The sequence below is a fragment of the Equus przewalskii genome, chromosome 15 (genome assembly GCF_037783145.1).
Source record: "Equus przewalskii isolate Varuska chromosome 15, EquPr2, whole genome shotgun sequence".
Lineage (NCBI taxonomy): Eukaryota > Metazoa > Chordata > Mammalia > Perissodactyla > Equidae > Equus > Equus przewalskii.
In genome coordinates this window covers 57,573,514-57,600,779 of record NC_091845.1, presented here as the reverse complement: position 1 = coordinate 57,600,779, position 27,266 = coordinate 57,573,514, and the positions used below count along the sequence as shown (strand labels likewise).

Genomic DNA, 27,266 nt, shown 5'->3' with positions numbered 1-27,266 from the left:
TAAACAGCCAATAAATTTTTTATTTGTTTTTATATATAAGTAGGAAAATTAAATGTTTGCTGTAGTCTTTTTGCAGAAGAAGAAGACAATGACCCAAAACATGGAATCTAGGAGCACATTGTCCAAGAGTGCATGAAGATACCATGTATTTTGAAATTATGTTGACTTTATTGGCTAGTAACTTAGGCAAAGCAAGGAAACAATGATATATTTGTCCTTATTGGCCCAGCAAATCTGTTGAAACACAAATCATTGAAGCAATTTGACCAAAGACTTCATGTGCCAAGCATGTATGGTAAAGGCATTCACTTGGCCCAAAAAGAGGAATGAGATAGGTCAGAATTATGAGACAAGTTAACGAAATAGCTCCATGAACTGGATGAGGTTCTCACTCTCAGAACTCATCTGGAGTCATTCTCAACTTGACTGCACACTAGATTCATTCGGGGAGCTTTAAAAAATTCTGATGCCCACTGCATCCTAGACCAATTAAGTCAGAATCTTCTTCAAAGTACCTCAGATGATTCCACTGCGTACTAAAGGTAGTGAACCACAGGCCCAAGGTGTGAGTTCATGAGACCGGGCTATCTGCTATTTCCCAAATCTCCTAGGAGCCCAGGGAGAGGTAGAGAGAGGCACATACAACGGGGAGAGAAGTTGGCTATCCCTCCCTATACCAGGTTCAACCAGCACTTTTAACCCAACCCCATCCTCAATTGGTACAGTTATAGGAGGATGTCTTCTGAGTAATCTTAGGTCACGTATTCTCAACAGGGTCTCATCTTCCCCTCCCTCATCCTCACTCACCAGAAGAGGAGTTCTGATTTGTAAAAGTCTGAGACACTAATGGGCAGTATGCCTTGAAGGTGGAGACCAGGCTCCATCTTTTCCCTTTTACTCCTATCGTCCAGGCCAAGTGGACCATTTTTCTGTTTCAAGTCCCCTGGCCTTCATAGAGTGGACTCAGGCACACCAGCCCCTTCTGTTTGGGCATCTCTGTATATGGGACTGGGATCTTTCATGAGAATCCAGTGAGTTGGGAGTCGGGCACTGTCTTAGTCTACTTGGACTACCACAACAAAATATCATAGACTGGGCAGGTTGAACAACAGAAATTTATTTTCTCACCGTTCTGGAGGCTAGAAGTCCAAGATCAGGGTACCAACATGGTTGGGTTCTGGTTAGAACTTTCTTTCTGGCTTGCAGAATGCCACCTTCCTGCTGTGTCCTCATATGACCTCTTCTTTCTGCACAAGTTGGGAGAGAGGGAGCAAAGACAGGGATTGAGAGACAGAGACAGATTTCGGGATGGGGGGGGGAGAGGGGGAGGGGAGGCCAGACGTGAGCATGCCCCTGCCTGTGTGTGAGAGGGTGCTCTCTGGTGTCTCCTCTTGTAAGGGCACTAACCTCACCTTGAGGGCTCCACCCTCATGATGTCATCTAATCCTAAGTATCTTCCAGAAGCACCAACTCCAAATAGGCTCACATTGGCACTTAAGGATTTAACACATGAATTTTGGGAGGACACAAACATTAAGTCCATAATAGGCATTAGGCCTCAGGCCTGGGCGTTGCGTCCAGCAAAGCCTTCCAGAGGTTATCAAGCTTTTGGCTAGCTCTGAATAAACTGAAGGTTATTTTGTTCCCCACGCAGTCATTGATCTATAGGTGTGCCCTCCTTCAGTTCAGAACTCCAAAGAGAGTGAATGGGAGAATTTGAGGTCTAAAACCTCTCTTAGAAGAGCTCAAATACAGTTTGCAGGGATACCCTGAGCTGGCCCGCCCTACCCTGATGGCCTAAAAACAGCTGGAGTTTTCTATTCTCTTCCCCAGTCAATTAGTATATACATTTCAAATATAGAGCAGGATATTACGCTAAGCACTCTATGAAACTAAACAGGAAGACACTCTCCGAGCTCACAAAGCAGGGGTGAGATTCAAAATAGTTAACAATAGTGGAGGCAGTGGAGGCAATGACTATTTGCAAATCAGCATAGGAGTATTTCAATATATTAGCAATATGCACAGTAATACCAGTGAGGTCCAGCTAAATATTAGCCTTGCTCCAAAGCACTTATGAGCACGTTGCCATGTAGGCATTAATGGATTCAAGAATGCCATGAGGAATGCAAAAAGTATGGAAGCAAAGCCAAGCTCCGGCCTCCCAGCCCACAGCCCTCACTTTCCCCTTTCTGTACTGAACTTTGGATTCCTCCACAAAGGGGACTGGGTCTACCCGGGAGGCCCAACCACAGAGAGGTCCCACGCCCAGAGTCAGGGCCAGGGTTAGTTTTAAGCCCGAATTGGCCTTCCCTACCAGACAGGCTCTGGCTTGGCAAATAGAGAAGTGAAAAGAAAAAAGAGGTCCTTCAGTTCAGCTGGAGACAGGGAGGGTCACCAGCAGAGTTAAGAGGAGGCTCTTAATTCAAGTTGCCTCAAATTACATTTGTCCACACATGCATGCAAAATGCTGCTTAAAAAATAAATGAGGTTAATTTCTCTTTACGGTTCCCTTTCATCTCAGGGTTTCAAAGCACTTTGCCACAAAAGATGCCGTCTTCACTTATTTTTTTATCTAAATATAAACTGAGGGCCTTGTGGGTAAACGTTTGGCAAAGCCCTTTGAACTTTTGAAAGAAAAAAATTATTTTATCACTATAAGATCCAAGTGGCCAACCAAGGACCACACAGCCAGCAAACTCTGCTCTGATGAAAGGCCAGCCTCCACTCAGATGACATGCTAATTAAAATCACAATTAAAACCAGCAGGGGAGATGGAGAGTGGTGACTAAAACCTCCTTATCCTAGAAACAGAAAGACTCATGGCTGACTCACACAGGATACATCAGATTTTCTCCAACAGGCATTTGGAAAAAAGAAAAGAAACTCGAGTCTCGGCCGCCCTCCATCTACTGACCCAGTAAACTTCATGTCTGAGTCGGTGACACAGCCCTGACTCGCTGCCACCTCAGCAGAGTCCTAGCCCAGGGAGAGCCAGCTTGGCCTCCTATGGATGGGAATGTTGTTTGCATATGCAGTTTTCAGTAAAGGAAAGTCTCAGAATCTCCCCAGTTCCAGTGTGTGAGTCATTAGTGGGTGTTTGTTTTTTGGGTTCTGGGTTTGAGTCATCACCCTTCCTGCTGTTGGTCTTCTCAATCCAGGCTTAACGACCGAAAAGAGATTAACAGAAATGTCTGTGATGCTTGAAAGTAGGCACCTGGAATTTGGTCATTTGGAAATTGTATCAGCAGTTAATTTTAAAGATTACTCTTTTCTCTGTAAACAAGTATGTAACATTTATAAATAACAGTGGGAAAGAGGAAGGAGGGGGAAGGAAGAGAACTAAGTCTATAAAGGATGCGATTGAGGTAAACGGAAGTAGAGTCTAGTCAAAGTAAAAATAGACAACTGCCTGTTTGTCAGCTAGAGGAGGGATGGGGCTGATGTTGACCAAACTCTATGCGTGCTACCCTCTGGCACTGTTCCTCATTGGCCTCAGAGTGTGGGTGGGGAAGTGCTAGGGTGGGGCTGCCAATATCAGTGAACAATTCTGGAATCTGAAAGACCATCTTGGCTTTGAAAGGACATCTTCCTGATGTCCCTGCCATCAGTGCTGTGCCTGGCACCATTTATTCCTGGAAAGGACCTCAAGACCACCCAGAAGAATTCTGGGTCAGTAGAAACAACAAGGAATGTTCTACAAGGTCCCAGTGCAGGGCTGGGACCAGGTGCCAAAAAAAAAACCACCTTGAAAAACAGTGATCTGACAGGGCCACCCAACAGCTAGTTTTTATTTCAGTCATGTTGGCCAATCAATCAAGCCATTTAAGATGGGTGAAAAAAGGGGCCGGCCTGCTGGCGCAGCAGTTAAGTGCGCACCTTCCACTTCAGCGGCCTGGCGTTCGCCAGTTTGGATCCCGGGTGCAGACAAGCTGTGGTAGGCGTCCCACACATAAAGGAGAGGAAGATGGGCATGGATGTTAGCTAAGGGCCAGTCTTCTTTAGCAAAAAGAGGAGGATTGGCAGCAGATGTTAGCTCAGGGCTAATTTTCCTCAAAAAAAAAAAAAAAAAAAAAAGATGGCTGAAAAATATAAAGGTGATCACACAAAAAACAGATTTCGAGCTCATGAACAGCTCCGCTGCATTTGACCCAGGGAAAGCATTTGACCACAGGCATTCGAGTTTCCCTTTTAGTAAGCAGAGAGATAGCAAATGAAGAGCCTCAACTTTTCAACTGGTTTGGGTTTGGAAGTCAAAGTTGGACATTTTATAGGCAGTGGGAAGCTGGATGCTATGTTTCATTTCTAGCATATATAATTAAAAGATATCTGGATGCCCACACATTGTCACTACCTTAGGGACTTTACAAAGCTCAGAAAAGGGGCTGGCCCCGTGGCCGAGTGGTTAAGTTCGCGCGCTCCGCTGCAGGCGGCCCAGTGTTTCGTCGGTTCGAATCCTGGGCGCGGACATGGCACTGCTCATCAGACCACGCTGAGGCAGCGTCCCACATGCCACAACTAGAAGAACCCACAACGAAGAATACACAACTATGTACTGGGGGGCTTTGGGGAGAAAAAGGAAAAAATAAAAAAATAAAAAAAAAAAAAAAAAAAAAAAAAAAACAAAGCTCAGAAAAACAGAGCCCTTACCCTAACATTCTAAATGCCAGTCAACCTACACAAATCCTTGGCAGAAATGTTATAATGAAAACTAACTCTACTGTCACTCTAGGCCAAGTCACGAAGGAAGGAAGAAGTATTATTTGATTCAAAACGTTCTCATTTGGGGGAGAAAAAATTATAATGCACATCACCACCAAAGGGAAAACAAAGATTGTAAACTTGGAGCTATTTTTCTGGGACCTTGACATTTTAAAATAAAAAGGTTTACTGTTTGCAGAATACTTTTTATATTAATATCTCAGTTTCTTGTTTTTAAAGATAATTATCTGTGGGTATTACAGAACTTCTTGAACTACCCATTTGCTGTGGGCACACACATTTGAAAGATGCCCAAGGCCCATTCCAAAACAAAACAAAACAATTAACACACACTGCTGATTGTGACTTTATGCTTAACTAACCTGTCATTCATGACACAGCTTTAAAAATTGTTTGAAAGAAATGAAGACCTGGGATTTGACTGGCAGACAGAGTTATTACACTTTTTCAGGATAATTCTACTTTTAACCTCCTCAGTCTTGGGTACCACATCTTGGAAAAGTGACTGATGAGATGTTCTCAAATTTATGACAACCCATCAATTTGCTTCCATGCCAAAACGGAGCTGGCTACCCAGCTGAGAATATTCAAGAAGTCAGCTCCCAGGGATCATTCCTCTTCTGTTACCCTGATCCTTTTAGCAATAGATTATCAATATAGGGTTAGACACCTAACCCAAGCCAGGCCAACTGGAGTGCAGCCTTGGAGATTTTCAAACTGGAGGGTGGCAAAGAATCCCATATTCTCTTGTATGAGAGCATGGGATATGAAATTTGGAGGTATGGTGTCCCTTACCACAGAGAGGAAGCCAATCTTCAGAGAGAAAAAATGAGCTCACACCTAGAGAGGTGAAACAGAGAAAGTGTTGGCTGCATTTGAGTCTTTGGTTCCATTTGTCCCTAAGATCATTCAGCGTGTCTTAAGGCATAAGATATTCTAGAATCCTTTTGAAAAATTATCATCGCCATCCTTTTATTGTCTGAACTACTTAGGTTTCTAAGACACAAAAAAGAGTGCTACTAAATACACTGATCCAGTTGATTGTAAAAAAATAAATCAGGGTTACCATTTTTTTTCTCAAAGAAAATTTGATCCAAAAGACTATAAGAATTTACATTGTTAAGAATCTTTCAACAAATATCTGGACAGTGAGCACACATGTAGGGTATGACACCCTATAGGGCTATAAGACAGAGGTGTCATCTCCACCCTTCTAGGAGCTTAAAGTCTGGTCTGAGATATAATTAGCCTTATTTCCATGGGAACTAATGTTTCTTGTTTACTATGTATTCCCCACCTCTACCAGAACAGGAACTATGCAAGGAAGGCATATTGGTTTTCCTCATTGATATGCATATAGTAGGCCCTTAAGAAAAATTGAATGAATGAAGTAACTAAATGAAGTTATTAACTGAATGAAGTAACTTTTGTCTGTGCTTTAATCCTGTTAGATGTATTAGTTGTTCAAAAGTACTAAACTTAGAGATAGAAGGAACAATGAACTTGAAAGAATGGAAGGTAGACATGAAGGCACTTGGGACAACAAGCAAGCTTAAAGGTCAAAAGAGGATGATTTTTAAATTTAACAACTTGGAAAACTCTTGCTAACACTTCTGTTTCAGCAATTGATCAATAGATGAAGCAAACATATCTGTTTCCACCTCCCCTGTATTTAATCTCTATTTTACTTACTGCTGGTTATACTATTATACATTCTTTCCTTCATTTAGTAAAAGGACCCCTTCAGTTTTAGCTAAGCCAATGGCAGCCCAACCAAGAACCACTTTCTCCAGCCTCTCTCGCAGCTAGGTAAGAACATGTGATTAAGTTTGACAGGTAGGATGTCAGCAGAAGTGATATGTTTCAGTTCTGAATTCTGCCTTTAAAAGGCATGACCATGGTCACTCCATAGCCCTTTTTTCTTCCCATTGACTGTGATGCAAATATGATGGCAGAACCTGGACTAGCCAATTTAGACTGACAAATAGGAGCTGCATGCTAAGAATGACAGAAGAAGGAGTTAAGGTTTGTGATACCATGAAACTGCCATATTAACCCTGGACAGCTCACATTTGGACAGTTAACATGAAGGAAAAATAATTGCCTACTTTACTTAAGACATTGCTATGTTAGGTCTTTGTTGTTAAAGCTGAACCTGTATGTTAACTAATACATCAACACAATCAAAACTAATCTGGCCTGGAACTTTCTTGTCCTCACTTGGCTCACAACACATTTTACGTATTTCAGACTTTTGACAAATTTATTTTACATGCTCTATCACTGTTTCCATTCCTGCATGCAGTCTATATTGTTATGACTTTTAGTCCTCAGTCCTATTGTGAACTCCCAAGGAGCGCCAGGCTTCAAAATGAAGCTGGGGTGATCAAAACTGGTTGCTTGAGTCCCGTAAATCCTGAACCATGTTGCCCAACCATGCTCAAAGTCAACAGCTTGCAGTACAGCATGAATTTGTTCTCTCATTGTTTCCAGAGAGTTTGATCCTTACAGCAAGATGACACTGGCCTTGAGGAATGAGACCCCGTCTTCCACATTTCCAGATGCCATCCAGGCAGTGCTCAGCACAGAATGGAGCAGTTATTAAGGACTCCATAAATACTCTAAACTTCTATAATTATTATTATCTGCCCAATTTATCTGGGAGTTACATATTACCACAGATTGCTAGTTATCTTTTTGGTGGTATAGTCCATCATAATCACTGGTCAATATTAACATGCAAAGATACCCAACAAAACAAGATCATCTATGCTAAACGCCAGATGAGTGACAGGGGAGAGGGCATTACGGGAGTTCGCAGGAGGGAAAGGATCAGCTCAGCAGGACTTGCTCCCTGCTCTAAGTGTCTTGATGCCAGACAGCCAATTCTCACAGGAAGGAAAGAGGAATGTGCTAGGGTTTTGTGGGGCTAAAGAGATTGCCCCAACTCCCTAAGCTGGTGCCACCAAGGGAATGCAAGACAGTATCAAAGGTCAGAGACTTCAGGCAGCAGGCAAACTTATTTCTGACACAGCAGATGGTGGATTGAGCTGACTATAGAGCTTAACCTTATCAAAGGGGGAGGCTGAGGCTGCATTGAACTTCTCCTTGTTTTATGCCCAGATCTTTGAGACGCAGAGAATACCTATAAGTAGATAAAGACCAGGTAGTGAGAAAGATGAGATCCCCTTAGGAAGAAGAGGTGGATATGGCTTCATAGAAGAAAGAGCTTAACTCAGGACCTGAATTAAGGGCAAACATTAGGAAACAGAGTCTTCTGGAGCTTGAAGGTAAGGAGAGAGGATAGGCAGCATGAACAGTCACCTAGAGTCAGGAAAATGCATACCTTCCTTGGTCAGTGTTGACAGTTAAGGTGTGATGGACATGTTTTTGTTTCTTTGGCTTAGTTCCCTTGCTTTCAGAAATTGCTCCTCCATTATTCTTTGTGATTCTGATCGTTTTGTCAATCACATGGCCCTGCCTTCCACCTAACAGAAACAGCTTGGAACACAGTCTGTCCAATCAGGACACTCTGTGCCCCTGGCCTAGAACATGGAACTTCTCTGGAGTAGGCACATGACCTCAAAAGAGCCAATCAGAGTCCTTTGAGGAGATTAATAAAGGTGCAAGAGGAGAAGGGATTATTTTCTCTTTTCTTTGGTTGCTAGCTATGAAGACAGTATAAATTTAGGTCTGCCATGGCTATCACTGCTGTTACAGAGAAGAAGGCTGCCTAAGAATCAAGCCAACTTGGAAGAATGAAGAGCCATGAGGGGAAGAAAGGAAGTCCTGAGAATGGAGTTTGAGTCCTTGGAGCCAACTGCGCCTAAAGTAAAATTCCCCTCCCATGTTGGACTTTCCAGTTACAGGAGCCAATCAGTTCCTTTTGTGTTTCTGTCACTTGCAACTGAAGGAGACCTGACTAATGCGGAAGTAATGAAAGATAAGATTAGAAAGTAGATGTAGTTCTGTTATGGCTAGATGTGTTAGGCTAGATAAAAAAGTTTGAACTTGTTTTTGAAGATGACATGATGAACCATTTAAATTAGGAGGCCATTAAGGTAAGATACTGTGGTTGAGTGGAAAGAGCACACCCAGGTGCAACTTCCAGACTCATCACTTCCTGGCAATGGACCACATGCAAGTCCTGAGTCACTTTTTCTCATCTGCAGAGTGGAGGTAATTCCACATCCCATGTTGGGTGGCAGTGAGGAATATATTAAATAATACATTAAACACCTAATACAATGTCTGGCACTTTATAGGCATAGTAACTCTTCTTATAGCGACAGTTGTAGTGATAATGGTGATAGAAGAAGATGAAGAAGAAGAAGAGGACGAGGAGGAAAGGAGTAGGAGGGCTATTTCCGGACTAGGTTGGCGCAAGTGGAAGTGAATCAGAATAGTTATGAGAGCCACTGGCAAACATCATCAGGACTGTATGCAGATTGGAAATGGGACGTGAGGAAAAGGAAAGTCAGTTATGATTCAAGTTTAAAGTGTCTGTTGCATTGACTGATTCTTGAGATTTTTCATTTCTTGCATCCACACCACCAAAAATAGGAAAAAACAACAACAATGGAAAACGACTCTGTGTGTGTGGATGTGTTTGTGAATGGCAGGAAGAAGCAGCTAAAGATTTCCTTGAGTAGTCTTCCCAGCCAGTGCCAGCTACATAATTTGCAGGACCCTGGGCAAAATGAAAATTCAGGCCCTTTATTCAAAAAAGCAGAAAAACAGTTTTTTCCTTTCTTCCATGGTCTATCTCTTGATCTGTCCTGGTGTTTTGTTGTTTGTTTGTTTTTGCTATTTAATATCACGTTACCTCAGGCATAGGAATACTCACAGGGCAAGATCAAACCCTCCAGGTACCTGGAGCCCTGCCTGCGACTTGGCTAGTGCCTGATCCTGATCCTTCCACGCTTGTGTCCAGGCCCCATGCCAGGAGCAGAGGACAGCAGTGGTCACTGGGCAGGAGTGTGGGAACAGGCAGATGAGAACCCGTCCCAGGAGGCAAGGAGGAGAGACGGTGGGTAAGTTGAGGTTCCAAGAGCCCAGCACATGCTCCAATGTCCCATTGGACTTCCATCAGAAAATGCAAATTCAAAGATCGGATTATTAAAAATTTCCAGGTGGTGACCACAGAGAATGTTAAACTCCAAGTGTGTGGTCCCCTTCTGTGATGGTTAATTTTATGTGTCAACTTGACTGGACTATGGGATGCCCAGGTATTTTGGTCAAACATTATTCCGTGAGTTTCTGTGAGGGTATTTTGGATGAAATTATCGCTTAAATCAGTAGACTGAATAAAGTAGATTATCTTCCCTAATATGAATGGGCCTCATCCAATCAGTTGAATAAAACAAAAATGCTGACCCTCCCCTAAGTAAGAGAGAGTTTTCCTGCTTTCAGACGCAAACTGAAACATCAGCTCTTCCTGGCTCTTGCGCTTTGCCGGCTTTCGGACTGCAACTTAAACATTGACTCTCCTCGTTCTTAGGCGTTTAGACACAGATTGAAACTAAACCATCAGCTTTCCTGGGTCTGCAGCTTTTCAACTGTCCCTGCAGATTTTAGGATTTGCCAGCCTCCATAATCACATGAGCCAATTTCTTATAATAAATCTCTCTCTCTGTCTCTCTGTCTCTTTCTCTCTCTCTGCGTCCCATTGGCTCTGTTTCTCTGGAGAACCCTGACTAACACGCCTTCTGAGTACAGGACCTTGTGTGACTACATTGGTCACATATCCATGAAGCTGGTCCTGTTCCTGTTTTCCCCACTTGTTCCCACATCCCACACTGAGAGAGATATTAGTGAGAAGAAGAAATTGCCTTGGTTTTAATGAGCTATCAGTAATATTTTGCTGTCATTATAAAGTACAAATAAATTTTTATATATAACAATAAAAGTATAGACCCCATAAGACCAGTTACAAATTTCCAGTGTCCTAAGATCACATATTGAAACCTATTGATCTAGAAAAACATTAATTTCATATACTAAAGGGTGAGAATTCAGAAATAATAACTGAACTCAGGTCCGTCCTTTGTATAGTTAGCTTAGCTCCTCACTCTGTGCAGTCAGTGCTACATTTTGTACTGCGGGAACACAAGGTCTTATCTAAAGCCCTGGGGTAGATGTCAGAATTCAGAATTGTTTTGGATTTTTAGAAAAGTAATACAGTACACGTACTGTATATTATTTACACAGCCAGCAGACTCTGGGACAACACTCTGTACTAAAATACATTAACACTTCTGCAATAAAACGTGAATATTTATGCTAGTAGGGCAAAGACTGTAAATAGCCTCATGTCACTCCAGGTAAAATTTCGCTTTCAAATGAGTTCAAGTGAGGTCAGATTTTGCTGCCAAATGAGTTACAAAAACTTAGTTTGTAGAACTCTCTAGATTTTGGAAATGCAGGTCAGAGTTAGTGGATTTGTAGTTCCTGTTTCCATGGTTGGCCTCCCCTTCCCTTTACATTCACATTCCAATTGCAGTGAACTCTGAGGAGAACAAAATGAGGAAGGAGAGCTGCTGGGAGAGCATCCCGCAACATGTCAAAAAGGTCAGGAGTAAGGCTTAAGATTTAGCCTTGCAATTGCCTTCCACACCCTTTGGCCCAGATCACTGAGAGCTAGAGCCTAGAAAATGAATCAGAACCAAGGTGCAGGAGACAAAAATCCCCACAAGCTCTCCTGGAGTTGTTCCTTCCTGCACTGTAGCACACCCACTTCCTCCTGAGGCATCCAAATGGTGGCTGCTAGCACTTGGGGTACTGAACTGGAAAAAGTCAGCCAACTCTTTAAGGAGTATTCATGTCTGTCAACTGAGCGGCTGGTTGTACTTAAACTTAGGAAAAGTGCTGCAAGAGACTGTCTTCAACATCCAGGCACAGGTAAATTATTTGGAAGCATTATCTTCAAATACATATATTAATATACTATATGTGGTTGTACTGACTATCACATACACAGATAACTCCCCACCCCATGTTTTCTCAGCATATCTTTGGTCATGCTCCCAATTCAGTCAGTGTCTTAAAATATACCTAGAAGGCTTATTAGCATTTTATAATGCCATCTTGGAAATTATCAGACACGAGGACATTGTATAAACATTATTTGAGGTCTTCTTTAGAGGATGTAATTTTCAAGCAATTGAATGTTGCTCTAGTTAAAGATAAAAGACGACTTTGCCCACAGGGACCCTTCTCCATGACAGTTCCTTCTCCATCTTGGAATCTTACCTAGCCTTGAAGGCCTGGGACCAATGCCACCTTCTCTACAAAATCCAAGAACAAAGTCTTTCTTACCTGGTTCCTCCAGTTGGAAGGGAACTCACATGTTACGTCTTCTGAGTTCTCACTGAACTTTTTCTGTACCTCTTATGTAATGTCAGCTACTTTATATCTTGCCAATTATATCATACCCTGAAATAAAACTGTTCTTTCTGGAAGGTACTCATTTTTACATCTGCAACTGCTTCCAGGCTAAAACCTTAAATGGAAATGAATACTTACCAATGTTCCTAATATGAATAATTTTGGATTTAAATTCATTTTCTTTGTGGCAATTTAGGTTAAAAATTTCTAGTAATCTGGTAATTTTTGCATTTTCTAACAGATGCTCAACAAATATATTAAATATTGTAATCAGTTGTGTATTAAGTATTTTCCCCTCTTTGTTACCAACATCTTGTTATGATATTGTTTGCTGTTAAGAATACTTGTGCACTTAACTTTAGCAGTATTTGTTTCCTTATTAATTCATGGAGAAAATAAATTCTTTCTTAAAAAGGATCGCTGTTAAGTTATTGGTGAAACTGAATTAGAAAGATTAGCATATTCGTTAAAAAAGGAAATTAGATTACTCAATAATTACTCAACATCAGTCACTACTGATTGTGCAATGAGGCAAAGATGAAAGCAAAATTTAAAAGCAAGAGACTCAAAAAGGAGTTAGCAAATTAAACTATAAATGGAATGTGCAAAAGAATTAGGACCTAGCAATTTTAAGGATCACGACTATCCCTACGAACTTAATCAACCACAGTGTTTGGAACAAGAGAGTATGCAAAGGAATGCATGTTATACCGGTTCACATTAAGCCCGGGCATTGAAGCGCTGAAATTCAAGCAAGAAACTTACACAATCCCCATTGTTTAAAGAAAGAGAGAGGGAAAAGCAATTTATTCATTATCAGTAACCTGATCATTCACATAATGCTAAGGCAGTAATAATCTAAAACTGGGGTTTGTTGAAATTAGTACATTTATCTCTTAGACATGCATAAAAAGGTATTTAATTAGCAAGTAAGAGTGCCAGATAAAATATAGGATGCCCAGTTAATTCAAATTTCAGAAAAACAACAAATAATTTTTTGGTATAAGTGTGTCCCAAATATTTCATGGTTAGTTGAGATTGGTATCTCAGTTCTGATTCTTTGTCACCTTCTAACATCATGATTCATTCATTCACTTACTGATTCAACATTGCTTTGTTGAGAGCCTTACTCTATGCTGAGTACTGTGCTAGTACTGACCACACAAGAGTGAGTGAAACAGACATGATCTTTTCCTCACCATCCCTACAGTTTAGTAAGCTGATCTAGACAAGGAAAAAGGCAATCACTCTATAATATGATAAATGTCATGATTCACGGTTTATTCACTAGAGGGGAGATTACCCCAGCCTCAGGTCAGAAAAAGACTCCCAGAGGAAGAGATATCTAGATTAGACCAAAGGCAAAGAGGCTGGGGAAGCGGAGGGAGGTTCTAATCAGAGAGTACCTACCACAAGAGTAAAGCTTGAGGGACAAAAGATATGATGGAGCACATGAGAAACTGAAAATTCCAATGTTTAGCGTGATTGAACCATAGACCAGAAGGCTATGAGTGGTAAAAAACACAACTGGAGAGGTATGCCATGGCCAGATCAGCGGGGGCCTTGTCAAAACCCGACTGAATGGTCTGTGCAGCAAAGTGAATTAGTCATATCTACAAATTAGAAAGCTCCCACTCGCAATAGAGGAGAGAAGGGGCTGGAAATGAGGACAGTGTTATGGTAGGTACGGAAACAGGTATGGAGAGAAGTAGACAGATTCAAAAGCTATTGAAGAGGTCACTCCAAAACTGTCTTGTTCTTTGGATGAGTTCAAAATCTTTGAGCCTCTTCTCCATCTTTTCTTTGATCTTGCATATTATAGCACAATGCCCTGCTCCCTGTGCTTTGCAGGGCAGTTTTACCTCAGCCATTGCTGTCATGCTAACTCGACTAGAAAGAAATGGGTGTCTCATAAGGGGCTGGTAAACCAGATGCGTGTAATTACCTGTATTAACATATTTAATAAAGAACACATAATTTACCCATTGTGCAATTTTGATTGATCTGGAGTTACTGGAGAACCAGCCCGGAAACGGACATTTTGCCAGGACTGTGGACAGAAATGACCATGGGTCTTGCTTGACTAGCTGCCTAAGAAGGTCGTCAGTTATATAAATTATCCATATAGTCAGATTTTATTAGTAGAGGAATATGTTTTAGTCTTTTCATGAGGATGAACTATGCCCAGCCATGATGAAAAAAATAATTCAAATAAGAAACCAGAAAGAGAAGCCAATGATATGTGAAGGAATCCAGACCAGTGATAAGCATGGGTAAATGGGAAAAGGGAAGAAGCAAACAATGTCATCAACTAAAAGAAATAAGCAAACACAACCACTGTTTCCTTTTATTGAAAGTTGACTATTTGCCATGAACTATTTTAGTATGGTGCGTACCTTATCTCATTTAATTCTCACAAATGTACTAAGGAATAAATCATGTTCCTATTTTCCAGATGAGGAAAATTTTGGCTCAGCATGTTTCAGTAACTCTCTCAAGACCCCACAGCATGTAAGTGCTGGAACCAATATTTGCACTCCAGGTTTCTCTGCCTCGAAAGGACAATTGTGCTGCTCGTAGCCTATCATGTGGCATAAAGGAAAAGATATTTTTCTCATGGAGGGTCAACCTGATATTTCTGAAGCAGCACCCTTCCACGCTGAGCAGTACAACAAGGACAACTCTTGGGCACCATTAAGTTCCTGGAATGCTGGGACCTCCCTGGTCCAAAAGCATCCATGCATAGAGGTGACAAGGCTAAATAGAGACATGCTCCTGATTTGTGGAGAAGTTATTCAAGATTCAGCACACCTACCTATTACTTCTTAGTTCTGCTTATTTAGATGAGGACAAATAATTTAACTAGAAAAATTAATTATTGATGGTTTATTTATGAATATTTAGAAAATAGCAACATTCATTTGGAGCCAGTGCTAGGAGCTATGTTGACCAAGATCAAGCCATGTTAGACTAATCTCATTTCTGTCGTGTATCTATGCTATTCTGCTAAACTAAAAGATCAGGGAAATGCCTTAGAAATACTCAATCTTGATTTCATCAAGGTTCTTAGAAAAAGGCTTTATAATAAGCGAACGAGTATGAGAATGCTAAGTTGAATGGTAGTTCAGTTCAATAGATGTGTAGTGACTTAATTACATCCTAAAAGGGTGACATTGTCTTGGGTTTATCTAGTGATGTGATATAAGGCATCATACTTAGACTTGTCTTTTTCAATATATTTTTGATGACTTGGAGAATGTGATCTGTCTTCTGAGCTTCAGCTTCATGATGAAAGGATTGCTGGAAATCTTCACATGGGTGTGCAAAGCAACACAATCTAAAACGTCAAAACCGACCTCATTAGCCTCTCTCTCAGACTTGCCTCTCTCTACTCCTCCCCAACTCAATTAATGGACTGCCCTATTAGTCAGCACTTTTCGCTGCAAGTGCCTGAACTCAACTTGAACTAGCTTAGGCAAAAAAGGGAAAGTATTGTCTCAGGAAATCCAAGCAAAGTTGTACAATCAAACTGTAGGAGGGACAAAGATGTGAATGGGCCCCGGGAACAACCAGAACCAGGGTCTCAAACTTTATCAGGACTCTCCTTTCTGTTTCTCCTTGCCTGTTGGCTTCATTTTCTTTTGCTTCAGACTGTCTTCTTCTAAATGGTGGAAAACATGGCTGCAAGCTCCACCATTTTGTATTCTGAAACTTTATCTTAGTCAGTTCAAGCTGCTATAACAAAAATACTGTAGTCTAGGTGTCTGAAATAACAAACAAATTGTGAGAAATATCTCACAGTTCTGGAAGCTGGGAAGTCCAAAATCAAGATGCTAGTAGGTCTAATGTCTGGTGAGGACCTGCCTCTTGGCTTGTAGCCAATTGCGTTCTTGTCATATCTTCACATGGTTGAGGGAGAGCTCATCTCTCTGTGTCACTCCTTATAAGTGCACTACTCCCATTCATGAGGGCCCCACTCTCATGACCTAGTTATCTCCCAGAAGTCCACCTCCAAATACTATCACATAAGGGATTAGGCTTCAACATATTAATTTTTGGGGGGACACAAACATTCAGTCCATAGCAAACTTCCACCCCTAAAAAGAGACTGACTGAAGCTTGCTTTGGTTCTAAGTTCAAAATTCTGGACAAGCACTCTGATTGGCTTGGTTTGAATCAGTTGCCCTCCTCTGTATCCTGCAGCCAGTAAGTTGGGGTTCTATGATTGTCACAGGTGAGAGGTGAGGTGTCTTCTTGGACCAATCAGTTAAGGAAAGGTGGCAAAATTATGGGAAAAACAACAACATCTCTCTTGAAGTAAATTGTTAAGCAGTTTTCAGGAGAAAATGTGAATTTTGTTTTCAGTAAAAACACAGGGTGCTAGGTAAACAAAGCCATAGGTGACCACTCTGATCATGACAAATCCATCCACTCAAATCAGTGAGAGTCATCCTATACTCCCCTCCCTCTTAAACTCCCTCAGCCAATCAGTCAGCAAACCCCCAAATGTATCAAATTGGTCCTCTCCCATTTTTTCCAACTATGTTGACATTCTTACTTCAGACCTGCCTCATTTCTTGCCTGAAAAGTTGGCAGTGGTTTTACCTGGTTTTACCTGTCTTCTGTTTTTACCACCTTTCATGTAACCCTCAGAATGAACTTCCTAAAATGCAAATCTGATCATACTTCCAAGATTCTCCATCACCCACAGAATAAAGTTCCAAAGCTAACGTACAATGCAAGGTCTTTCCTGACTAACCTGGATGCCTCTTCTCCAGTCTTATCTCCATTGACCCCTAATTTATTCGTGTTGCAGGATTTCAACTTGCTTCTTCTGGAAATTCACCCAGGTGTCTCACCCAGCAAATACAAGGTATATCTGCCTAACTGTAGAGCTTTAGAAGGTAGCAAAATAATTCTGAAGGTAGCAAAACAACTTCTTCAGCTGTTGATGGGGACCTGACCTTACACAGAACCCAAGAAGGAAGTAAGTGGAGAGATACTCTAGTCCACTCCTCCTTTAGTTTTACAGATGAGATACTGAGTCCTAGCAGAATAAAATTACTTTATCTATGTGCTGGTGAGCAAGAGCCAAAGTCGCCTGATTCCCATTCTGATGTCCCAAATCCAGATCCAGCAAGAGCTGAGAACAGGTCTTACAACCGGGAGAGTCAATAAGGGAGGAAAGGAATATAGCCACAAGGAGAAAAGATCCAGAAAAGGAGGAGGAAGTGCTTTCATTTTCCTGAATCAACTCCTACACTAAAATACAAAAGTAAACCAAAAAAACTTATGAAGGCTAGGGAGAAGAGGGACCAGCCACCACACACAGGAAGTGGAGGCCGAGACATGAAGAAAACGAATAACGGCCAGCTTAAGAAATCATCTCTTCAGCATGGAGTGGGTTCAGGGCCAAGAACAAAAGGCCCAGATGGTTTTAATGACCAAACTCTGACTCTTGCCTTTCATCTGATTGCAGCAGAACCGTCACCAGTGAAGGGCCATATCCTGTCAGTGATCGGCCTCACAGCCTCCCACTGGTGTCTCGGAAGTTTTTCACTGAGGCTGGGATTTTTCCCATTCCCCAAACCTTCCAGCAAGAAGCCCACTTACCCACTCCCAGACTGCTCCAGGATTCGGGAATGTGGTGGAATTTATAAGGTGAATAATTCTCAGTCTTAGAAGTCTCTTTTGGTTCTATCCATCGTTTAATTTAAAATGTAATATATGCTGACATTTGATTTCTGGATTATCTCTACCTCCTTGATAAAGCAAAGAATTGTTAACATTTGTGAGAAATACAAAAATAATGTGTGGCCAAAAAGAATGCTTTGAATATATTTGACTCTGAAAAAAATAATTGGTAAAATTCATCTAGAAATAATTCTCTTCTCTTTCCTTCTTGTTGCCTTCCCCCTATAAAAGTTGAATTATTAAGAGATCACAATCTTGGGGTTACCTATGAATACCAAAATATTCATAAAAAGTTTACCCCATAATGGCAGAGCAGAAGTTAACTCCAGGTATTCTGAAGTGAATCATGGGCTTTCCAGAGTCACCCAAACTCCTTTTCCAACACTTGAGTTAATATCAGTATCATGAGATCCCAGACTGTGTTCTTCTTTTTGTTAGTTTGGAAAGAATGACTAATCCCTGTATACTATTCTTGGACTCTGTTATTTTGGCTAACTTAAGAAGAATGGACTAATACTAACAATATCTAGCATTTATAGCACGTTCACAGTTTACCAAGCCTTTTTCCATTTAATAGCAGTTCCCAGATGAAGTGACTTGCCCCGGCTCATCTGTAACTAAGTGGCAGAGCTAGGATATAAACAAGGGTCTTGTGAATCCAACCTTCAGGGTTTTTTTTGTTTTTTTTTTTAAAGATTGGCACCTGAGCTAACAAGTATCGCCAATCTTTTTTTTTTTCTTCTCCCCAAAGCCCCCAAGTACACAGTTGTATATTCTAGTTATGAGTGCCTCTGGTTGTGCTATGTGGGACACCGCCTCAGCGTGGCCTGATGAGCGGTGCCATGTCTGCACCCGGGGTCCTAACCTGTGAAACCCTGGGCCGGAAGTGGAGCGAAGAACTTAACTACCTGGCCACGGGGCTGGCTCCCCAGCCTTCAGTTTTAACTGTGCACTAGACAGGGTAAGTAAGGGTGGCTGCTGTAACTAACAAACTTCATGTTTCAGTGGTGTAGGACAGTAAAGTTTTTTCTTGTTCTTTTCACAGCAGCATGGGTTGGTGGTGTTGGGGATTCTGCTCCATACAGTCATGCAGGGATTCACGTTCATTCCCCCTGTGCATCGACATCTTCCACATGTGGTCTCCAAAGCCGGTAGAGAATGGGAGAGAATGGGAGATCACACACAGGAGATTTGCATGGGCCAGGCCTGGAAGTGGAGCACATGACTTCCACTCAGGTTCTTTTGGCCAGAATGTCATCTCAGTGAGCAAGGCTAAGATGTAATTCAGCTGTTTGCCCCAATCCGCCAGCCTTAGGAAAGTGGATTTGAGAGCTTCGCCCTCAGTACTTTGGTTTGTCAAGCTTCCATGGAGTCCCTTCTGCTGGAACAGTCTCTGGAAGTTATTTAATATCCTTCCCTTCCAGCATCTTTCCCTTCCTTTAAACTCCAGAATTTCTGTCTATTCCTATACACTTTTAGCCCTTTCTCACAGGCTGTTTTGAGACCTATTCTGTTCTCATTTTCTTTTGAGTTCTCACCTGTGTATTTGTCTTTCTCTTCATGAATCATAAGCTCTTTGAAGACAAAAATGTGTCTACTGTCACCGCACTGTGAGATGCATTCCCTTCACCCTCCTTCATCTACTCTCCACTTTCATCCAGGTGAACTCAGTTCTGCCTTATTATATACAAGATGCTGTGCTAGGTGCCATGAAGAGAAGCAAAGAGGAATTAGCCATGAGTCTTCAGAAGCTTATAAAATAAGGCTAAACATGAAAGTACAATAATAAATGTAGAAATATAGTGCTAAAGAAACTTAGAGGGAACAGATTGATTCTGAATTGAGAGGAAGGACGGGAAAAGACTTCACTAAATAAATAGTAATCAGAATGAAAGTAGCTAACAGTTAACTGAGTTTTACTATGTGCCAGGCACTGCATTAAAGTGCCTTGCATATATCAGCCCACGTCATTCTCCCAACAACCTAATGAGATGGCACTATTCACCAGATTAGAACAGATTAGAACCAGATTAGAGGGAATGGTAAGAGAAATGTAGCAAAATGTTAACAATTGGGGAATGTGGGTGATAGGTATGGGGAGGTTTTGTACTACTCTTGAAATTTTCTGCAACTTTGAAATTATTTCAAAAGGATGTAAAAGGAAAAAGAAAGAAGATTGGCTCAGAGGGATTGAGTGAATTGCCCAGTTCATACAGCTTGTGGATGCTGGGAAATGTTCTTCTCCAGAATCCACTGGCTTTGCAACACAGGCACCATAAAGAACACACATCCTCTGTGCCTCCTCATATCCACTGGCACCTCCCACTTCCTCAATCACACTGCAGCTGCCCAGGACCAGTGGGGCACTTCCCTTGAAACTGAAGGCCCTGCCCCTTGGCCGGCACCCTGTAGCCAGTCGAGCAGACACTCTTCTGTCCCTGCTTCTGGATTTGAATGCAACAGCCTGCTGCAGAGCATGGGATCAGATAGGAGAAGGGAAAAGGTGATGCACCCAGGAACGCAGAGTAGTTTTGAACTTCTACCAATGGGAAGTGGGAGACAGGCTTTCCCCTCCTCCCTCTCTCCTGTGGACCACTTCAATGCGAGAGAAGTTCAATGTGCTGAACAGACTCCTGCATGACAACTTGTGTTCAACACACTAAAACATCAGTTTATACTCCACATCTTCCCTTGCCCCACTTCACTTTTTCCCCATCATTGATGCCTTGGATTTGCTCTTCCCAAATCAGCGCTTTAATCCTTGCCTCGGGCTCTGTCTTCTAGAGTAGAAGAGCTAAAAACTCTGAGCTGGATCCTAAAGATGGGTAATAGTTGACAGTTAGAAAATTGAGATAAAGGCACTACGAATAGAATGAGCATGAAGGATAATGGGAAATAGTTTGGGGAAGCTGGAGTTGGGGTCAAGTAGGGGGTTATGGGGATGCAGACAATGAAATCAAGATGTAATAAAAGATTATGGGCTTGGGGCCAGCAGCGTGGTATAGTGGTTAAGTTTGGTGCACTCCCCAGGTTTGGATCCTGGGCGTGGACCTATATCACTCATCAGCCCTGCTTTAGCGGGCATCCGCATACGAAATAAAGGAAGATTGGCATGGACGTTAGCTCAGGGCTAATCTTCCTCAAGCAAAAAAAGAGGAAGATTGGCAACAGGTTTTAGCTCAGGGCGAATCTTCTTCACCAAAAAAAAGAATGATGATGGGCTTGAATGCCTACTGTAGAGTTTAGACATCATTCTGTAGACACTAATGTGAGCCATGGGGAATTTTTTGAGGCGGCATGGATAAAATAATAACAATAATGATAGTAGTAATGTTTATTAAGCACTTACTATTTATTAACCTTTGCACTAAGCATTTTTCATAAATTATTTTATTTAATCCTAACAATAATCCTATGAAATGGGTACTATCCCCTAAGGCTTAGAAAGGTTAATAAACTTGCTCAAGGTTACACAGGTTTTTTTTTAAATTTTTTAAATTTTTAAAAAATTATTTTATAGAGGTCACAATGACTTATAAATTGTGTAATTTCAGGTGCCCATTATTATATATCAGTTTCTATATAGACTGCATTGTGTTCACCACCAATAGTTTAGTTTTCATCTGTCACCATACATATGTGCCCCTTTACCCCTTTTGCCCACCCCCCCCACCGCTTCCCCTCTGGTAACCACTAATCTGTTCTCCTTGTCCCTGTGTTTATTTATCTTCCACATATGAGTGAGGTCATATGGTGTTTGTCTTTCTCTCTCTGACTTACTGCACTTAACATCATACCCTCAAGCTTCATCTATGTTGTGCAAATGGTATGATTTTGTCTTTTTATGGCTGAGCAGTATTTCATTGTGTGTGTGTGTGTGTATATATATATATATATAGGTATGTGTGTGTGTGTTTATTGTGTATGTATATATGTTCTTTCTTTTCTTCTTTTTTTTAAGATTGGCCCTGAGCTAACATCTGTTGCCAATCTTTCTTTTTTCTTCTTCTTCTCCATGCATAGTACATAGTTGTACATTCTACATAGTTGTATATTCTAGTGGTAGGTCCTTCTGGTTCTGTTATGTGGGACTCTGCCTCAGCATGGCTTGATGAGTGATGCCATGTCCGCACCCAGGATCCAAACCCATAAAACCCTGGGCTGCCAAAGCAGAGAGCACGAACTTAACCACTCAGCCGCTGGGCTGGCCCCTATGCAGCATCTTCTCTACCCATTCATCAGTTGATGGGCACTTGGGTTGCTTCCACGTCTTAGCTATGGTGAATAATGCTGCAGTGAACATGCGAGTGCATAAATGTCTTTGTATTGTTGATTTCAAGTCTTTTGGATAAATATCCAGTGGTGTATTTGGATTGTACAGTAGTGGGATAGCTGTATCATATGGTATTTCTATTTTTACTTTTTTGAGAAATCTGCATACCGTTTTCCATAGTGGCTGCACCAGTTTGTACTCCCACTAGCCATGTATGAGGGTTCCGTTTTCTCCACACCCTCTCCAACATTTGTTATTTTTCATCTTGTTAATTATAGCCATTCTAACAGGAAGGTTACACAGATTTTGAATCCAAAAATTCCACGCTCTTTGCCCCCAGAGCTGGGTTTAGAAACATAACTTTGGGGGAAGTGTGAAGGAATGATTGGTGGCTAAAGACAACAAAAGTAATGCTGCTCTTAGGTAAGGACTTTTGCCAGCTTTTACAAAAAAGAAGATGAGAACAAGTATGAGACACACCGCACCTTCTCCACATACATTTTTTTCAATTTATTAATTCAAGATAATGGTTGTACCATGACAGGACTGATTTTAAAGCTGGGGATCAGGCAGTGAAGGAAACAGACCTTCTGTCCTCACGGAACTTGCAGGTTAGTGGGGGGGAGGGACAGAAATTAATCAAAGAATCACATATGTATAGTTGCAAACTGCCACGTGCTCTGAAGGAAAACCACAGAGTGTGAAGAGAGCATATTCCAGGGAAATAATCTAGTTTGGTAGACATGGATCCCACTTCAGAAAATAATTGCTCTACCGAGAATCTGTAGCTAATGAAAAATGGCCAACCAAAGGAAACATAGCATATTCTAATCTTTTGAAACTTAGCAAGTCTGTAACTAAGCTCCTGATTGCTTCCCTACCCCTGAATCTCCAGCAGTTCTCATCTCAGTTAATGGAAACACCATTTTCTGAGTCGTCTCAGGCCAAAACATTGGAGTCATCTGTGACTGCTCTCTTCTTCCCATTACTCAGATGGAATTCATCAGCAAATGTTGCCGCCTTCATCTTTGAAATATATGCATTGTCCCATCGCTTCTCGCCATCACCACTGCTACCACCTGGTCCAAGCCATCACCATCTTTTAGCGAGACCATGGTGATAGCCCCCTTGACTGGCCTCCTTACTTCCACTCTGGTTCCCTACATAGTCTATTCTCAACAGTGATCTTGTTTAAAGGTCAGTTACATCATGTCACGTCTCTGCTCAGAACCCAGCTTCCCATCTCATTTAGAGGAAAATATAAAGCCTCACAACGACCCACAAGGCTCTTCAAGACCCAAGGTCCTTCCCTTTCTCCTCTGCTCGCCTCTTAGGTCTCTCTGGTAAGTATTCTGTGTCTCTTTTATTCTACTCCAGCCACACTGGCCTGCTTGCTGTTCCTCAAACACCCCAGACTCACTCTCACCTCAGGGTGAGGTGTACTTGCCATTCTGTCTGCCTGGACACCCTCACTCCCACTCCCACCTCTACTAGCACTTTCCATCCTCCCTTCCTGTTCCAGAGTAATCCTCACTTTCTTACATACTATATCTTCTAATAAGTTCTTTTGCTTATGATCTGTACCCCACCACCTTTAGAATGTAAGCATTATTGTGCTTACTCACTGCCATGATGCTTTAGCATTGAAAACAGGGTGTGCCACATGGTAGAAACTCAGTAAGTAGTTGTTAAATAAATTAATTTTAAAAATTTGAGGGCTTGTTCTGCAAGGCACTTTGCTACTGCATAAGCTCAAGATGAAGAAGAGAGGAGGTCCTGGAAGCCCAGGCCTCTGTGGCTTTCCTTGGAAGCACCTAGATACCATACCTCGAGGGTGGACATTGTGATGAGCAGCTCAGATCACCCTTGGGGAATGAAGGTCTTATTGTCTCAGCTCAGCCCCTTTTGGGGATTAGCTCAGCGGAAGAGAGCTGCCTCACCCAAAATCACACCTCCCTCCCAGAGCCTGCGTGGCCACTCCACCTCTCCGTCTGCCGGATTATGCTTCATTTCCTTCCCTTCCGGAGATGTGGATTGCAGGAACCCTCCCAATAAGGTTCCCGCACGCTCACTCCCTCTCAGACTGTGCTTCCCAGGAAACCCAGCGTGTGACAACCCCTCCAAAATCAAGATGCAGCTCTGTTTCTGATATTGAGGCTCACACATAGCAATCTTTCCTCATTACAGGCAAAACTAGACTGTCCCCTAGAAAAGACAATTGGCTTCATAAGGGCCAAGAGGTCATTCACCTCTGAACTCACAAAATCAATGGCATGCCATTAAGGAGGAAATATAAAACACATCCAAGCAGCTCTAAAGAAAGAGATGTTATCACGGGCCCTTTGGGAATTTAGCGCCATGCCCAGGTAACATGCATTCTTTTAACTGGGCCCTCCTGAAGGCAGTTCATGCCTCTTTATGAGGATGCTGGGAAGGCTGCGGTCTTCTCTGTACCTTGATGTCCAAAAATAATGAGGGTTAATGGAGTGTAACTTTCAGGAAGACTGGGGTAGGGAGGGTTGAAATAGAGCAGTCACAGGTTTTTATTCATACTTCTGTGTTGTTTGAACATATCCGGAGAAAATATTTAGGTTTACTTGTCTGATACAAATGAACAAAATATTTAAAGACTGTAAAATAAAATACGTACCTTCTTAAAATCTTTGCAACTGGGGGTCACAGGAGTCTGCCCACAGAAGGCATGCCTGGTGATGCCTATTCCAGTCCTCGCTACCCACTGCTGCTCCCTGCCAACCACATCTGAGCACGTCTTGAACCATCTTAGATGCTGCTTCTGGATACTTTTTGCTGATAACATCAAGATCAAACTCCTTACTACACTATTGAATGCCTTTCACAATCAAACCACAACTGAACACTCCAGGTTGCATTCTAATCATTGGAATATTTTCCTCCTCCCTGCCCTCATCTTTTCAGAATCATTTCTTGTTCCTTAAAGAAGCTGGGCCCTTCCTAGTTCTTTGTTTTTGATTTGCTAATTCCCCTTTCCCTCTTCCTCTAATTCTGCTCCAGCTTCAATGTCACCTGTCTACCAATCTCTGACTCTCCCCAACCCCAGGCATAATTCATTGCTTCTACCTTTGTTCTCGTGGAACACCTTGTTTTATCACTTTTCTAGCTTTTTTCTTTATTTTTTAAAAATTATGGTATCAAGGGGCAGGCCCAGTGGCACAGCGGTTAAGTGCGCACATTCTGCTTCGGTGGCCCAGGGTTCGCCAGTTCGGATCCCGGGTGCGGACATGACCATGCTGAGCTAGGCCTCCCACATATAAAGCAGAGGAAGATGGGCATGGATGTTAGCTCAGGGCCAGTCTTCCTCAGCAAAAAGAGAGGATTGGCAGCAGATGTTAGCTCAGGGCTAATCTTCCTCACACACACACATACAAAAATTATGGTATCAATACATGCTTTTGTAAAAAAAATTTAAAGATATAAAAGTACATAGAGTGTCAAGTATGAATCCTTTCACCCATGTTTTGATTCAGAAGTTGGTTGGTGGAGATAGGAGAGGCACACAGGAGTTCATTTTAGTGTGCTGTATACCTTTTTATACCCGAACTATTTCATTAAAAAGTGACAGTCTTTCCTTTTCTTTGCCACGCGTTCCTTTTGTCAGAAAAACTTCTGTCAGAGCCAGCCCTGATGGCCTAGCGGTTAAGTTCCACACACTCCTCTTCAGCGGCCCAGGTTCGTTTCCTGGACGCAGAACCACACCACTCGTCCATCAGTGGCCATGCTGTGGTGGCAGCTCACATAGAAGAACCAGAAGAGCATACAACTATACACAGCTACGTACTGGGACTTTGGGGATGGAGAGGAAGAAAAAAGGAGGAAGACTGGCAACAGATGTTGGCTTAGAGTGAATATTCTCCTGCAAAAAAATAAAATTATATGTAAAAAAAGAAAAACTACTGTTAACAGTTTATTGTGTACTCATTTTTCTAGAACTTTTGTTACGTTTCCAAACGTATAAATACCCACATACACACATGCAATTATTTTTATTCAAATGGAATCATACTATACCTGTTGTTCTATAATTTTTTTAAGTTAATAGACTTGATTTTTTAGAGCAGTTTTAAGTTTAGAGAAAATTGAGCAGATAGTAGGGAGAGTTCCTGTTCACTCCCTCCCGCTCTCAGAGTTTCCTCTATTATGCACATCTTGGTTGGTGTGGTACATTTTTATAGTGGATGAGCCAATATTGATAGATTATTATTAACTAAAGTCCACAGTTTACATTAGGACTCATTCTTTCTGTTGTACATTCCTGTGGGTTTGCCAGATACATAGCGTCATGTATCCACCATTACAGTATCATGCAGAATAGTTTCTCCAACCTAAGCCTCCCATGCTCCACCCGTTCACCCCTCTTCCCCTTCATTCCCTGGCAACCACTGATCTATTTCCAGTCTTTGCAGTTTTACCTTTTCCAGAATGTCATGTAGTTGGACTCACACAGCATGTACCCTTTTCAGACTGGCTTCTTTCACTTAGCAATATGCATTTAAGGCTCCTCCGTGTCTTTTCATAGGCATTATTTTTTTAATTGACATTGACATTTTCCCACGTTCTTACTTATAGATCTACCTTTTTCTCTTTAATAGCTACATAAGTATTTCGTAGTGTGATTGTGCAAACTTCTTTGGCCTTTTCCTTCCTGACAGAGACAGGTTTTTTCAAGTTTTCTAACTGTATGTTTATATATATTTGTCTCCCACTAAACTTTGTACTCCTTAACCATAAAACATGGTGTTCAGTAAACAGAACAGTAAGCAGGTGTTCTTTGTCCACAAAGAAGAACTAAATACACAAGAAAAGGGTGGTGGCAGCTCAAAGCAAGGAGAGAGAAGGGTCCCGTAAGTGAGGGCAGAGGAGTTTTGAAGAGGGAGGCAGCGGCAAGCTGGGAAAATGCTAGTCAACAAAGACTTAACAGGAAGCGGGGTTGAAATTGAGCCTTGAAATGGTGGGTGGGGATTGAGAGGACTGGGAAATTTTGGTCTATTTCTAAAATAAAGAAGCAAAGTTAGTTTGCTGGTGCTGGTGTCATTGCTCAGCAGCCCGGAGGCCTAAAAACATGTCCCCACTGACTGCTGTAGGCTTCTCCACCTGCCTGGCTCCAGCCTGGGAGAGCACGTGAAGGAAGGACAGAATCACTATGAAACAGGCC

The 27,266-nt window shown here is 41.9% G+C and overlaps 1 protein-coding gene across 4 annotated transcripts in view; it reads left to right on the top strand.

The window, feature by feature from the left end:
* Positions 1-25,971, top strand: part of LOC139076185 (actin nucleation-promoting factor WASL-like) — a 60,660-nt gene extending 34,689 nt beyond the window's left edge. Inside the window, exons 2-5 of one of the 4 annotated variants that reach the window (XM_070577411.1) lie at positions 16,925-16,981; positions 17,588-17,769; positions 23,069-23,418; positions 25,713-25,971. In XM_070577411.1, coding sequence (XP_070433512.1) covers positions 16,925-16,981; positions 17,588-17,769; positions 23,069-23,107 — 278 coding nt within the window. In that variant the 3' untranslated portion in view covers positions 23,108-23,418; positions 25,713-25,971. The remainder of the gene's footprint in view (positions 1-16,924; positions 16,982-17,587; positions 17,770-23,068; positions 23,419-25,712) is intronic. The other 3 variants (XM_070577413.1, XM_070577412.1, XM_070577414.1) reach the window with 3 other exon arrangements.
* Positions 25,972-27,266: the final 1,295 nt, after the last annotated feature.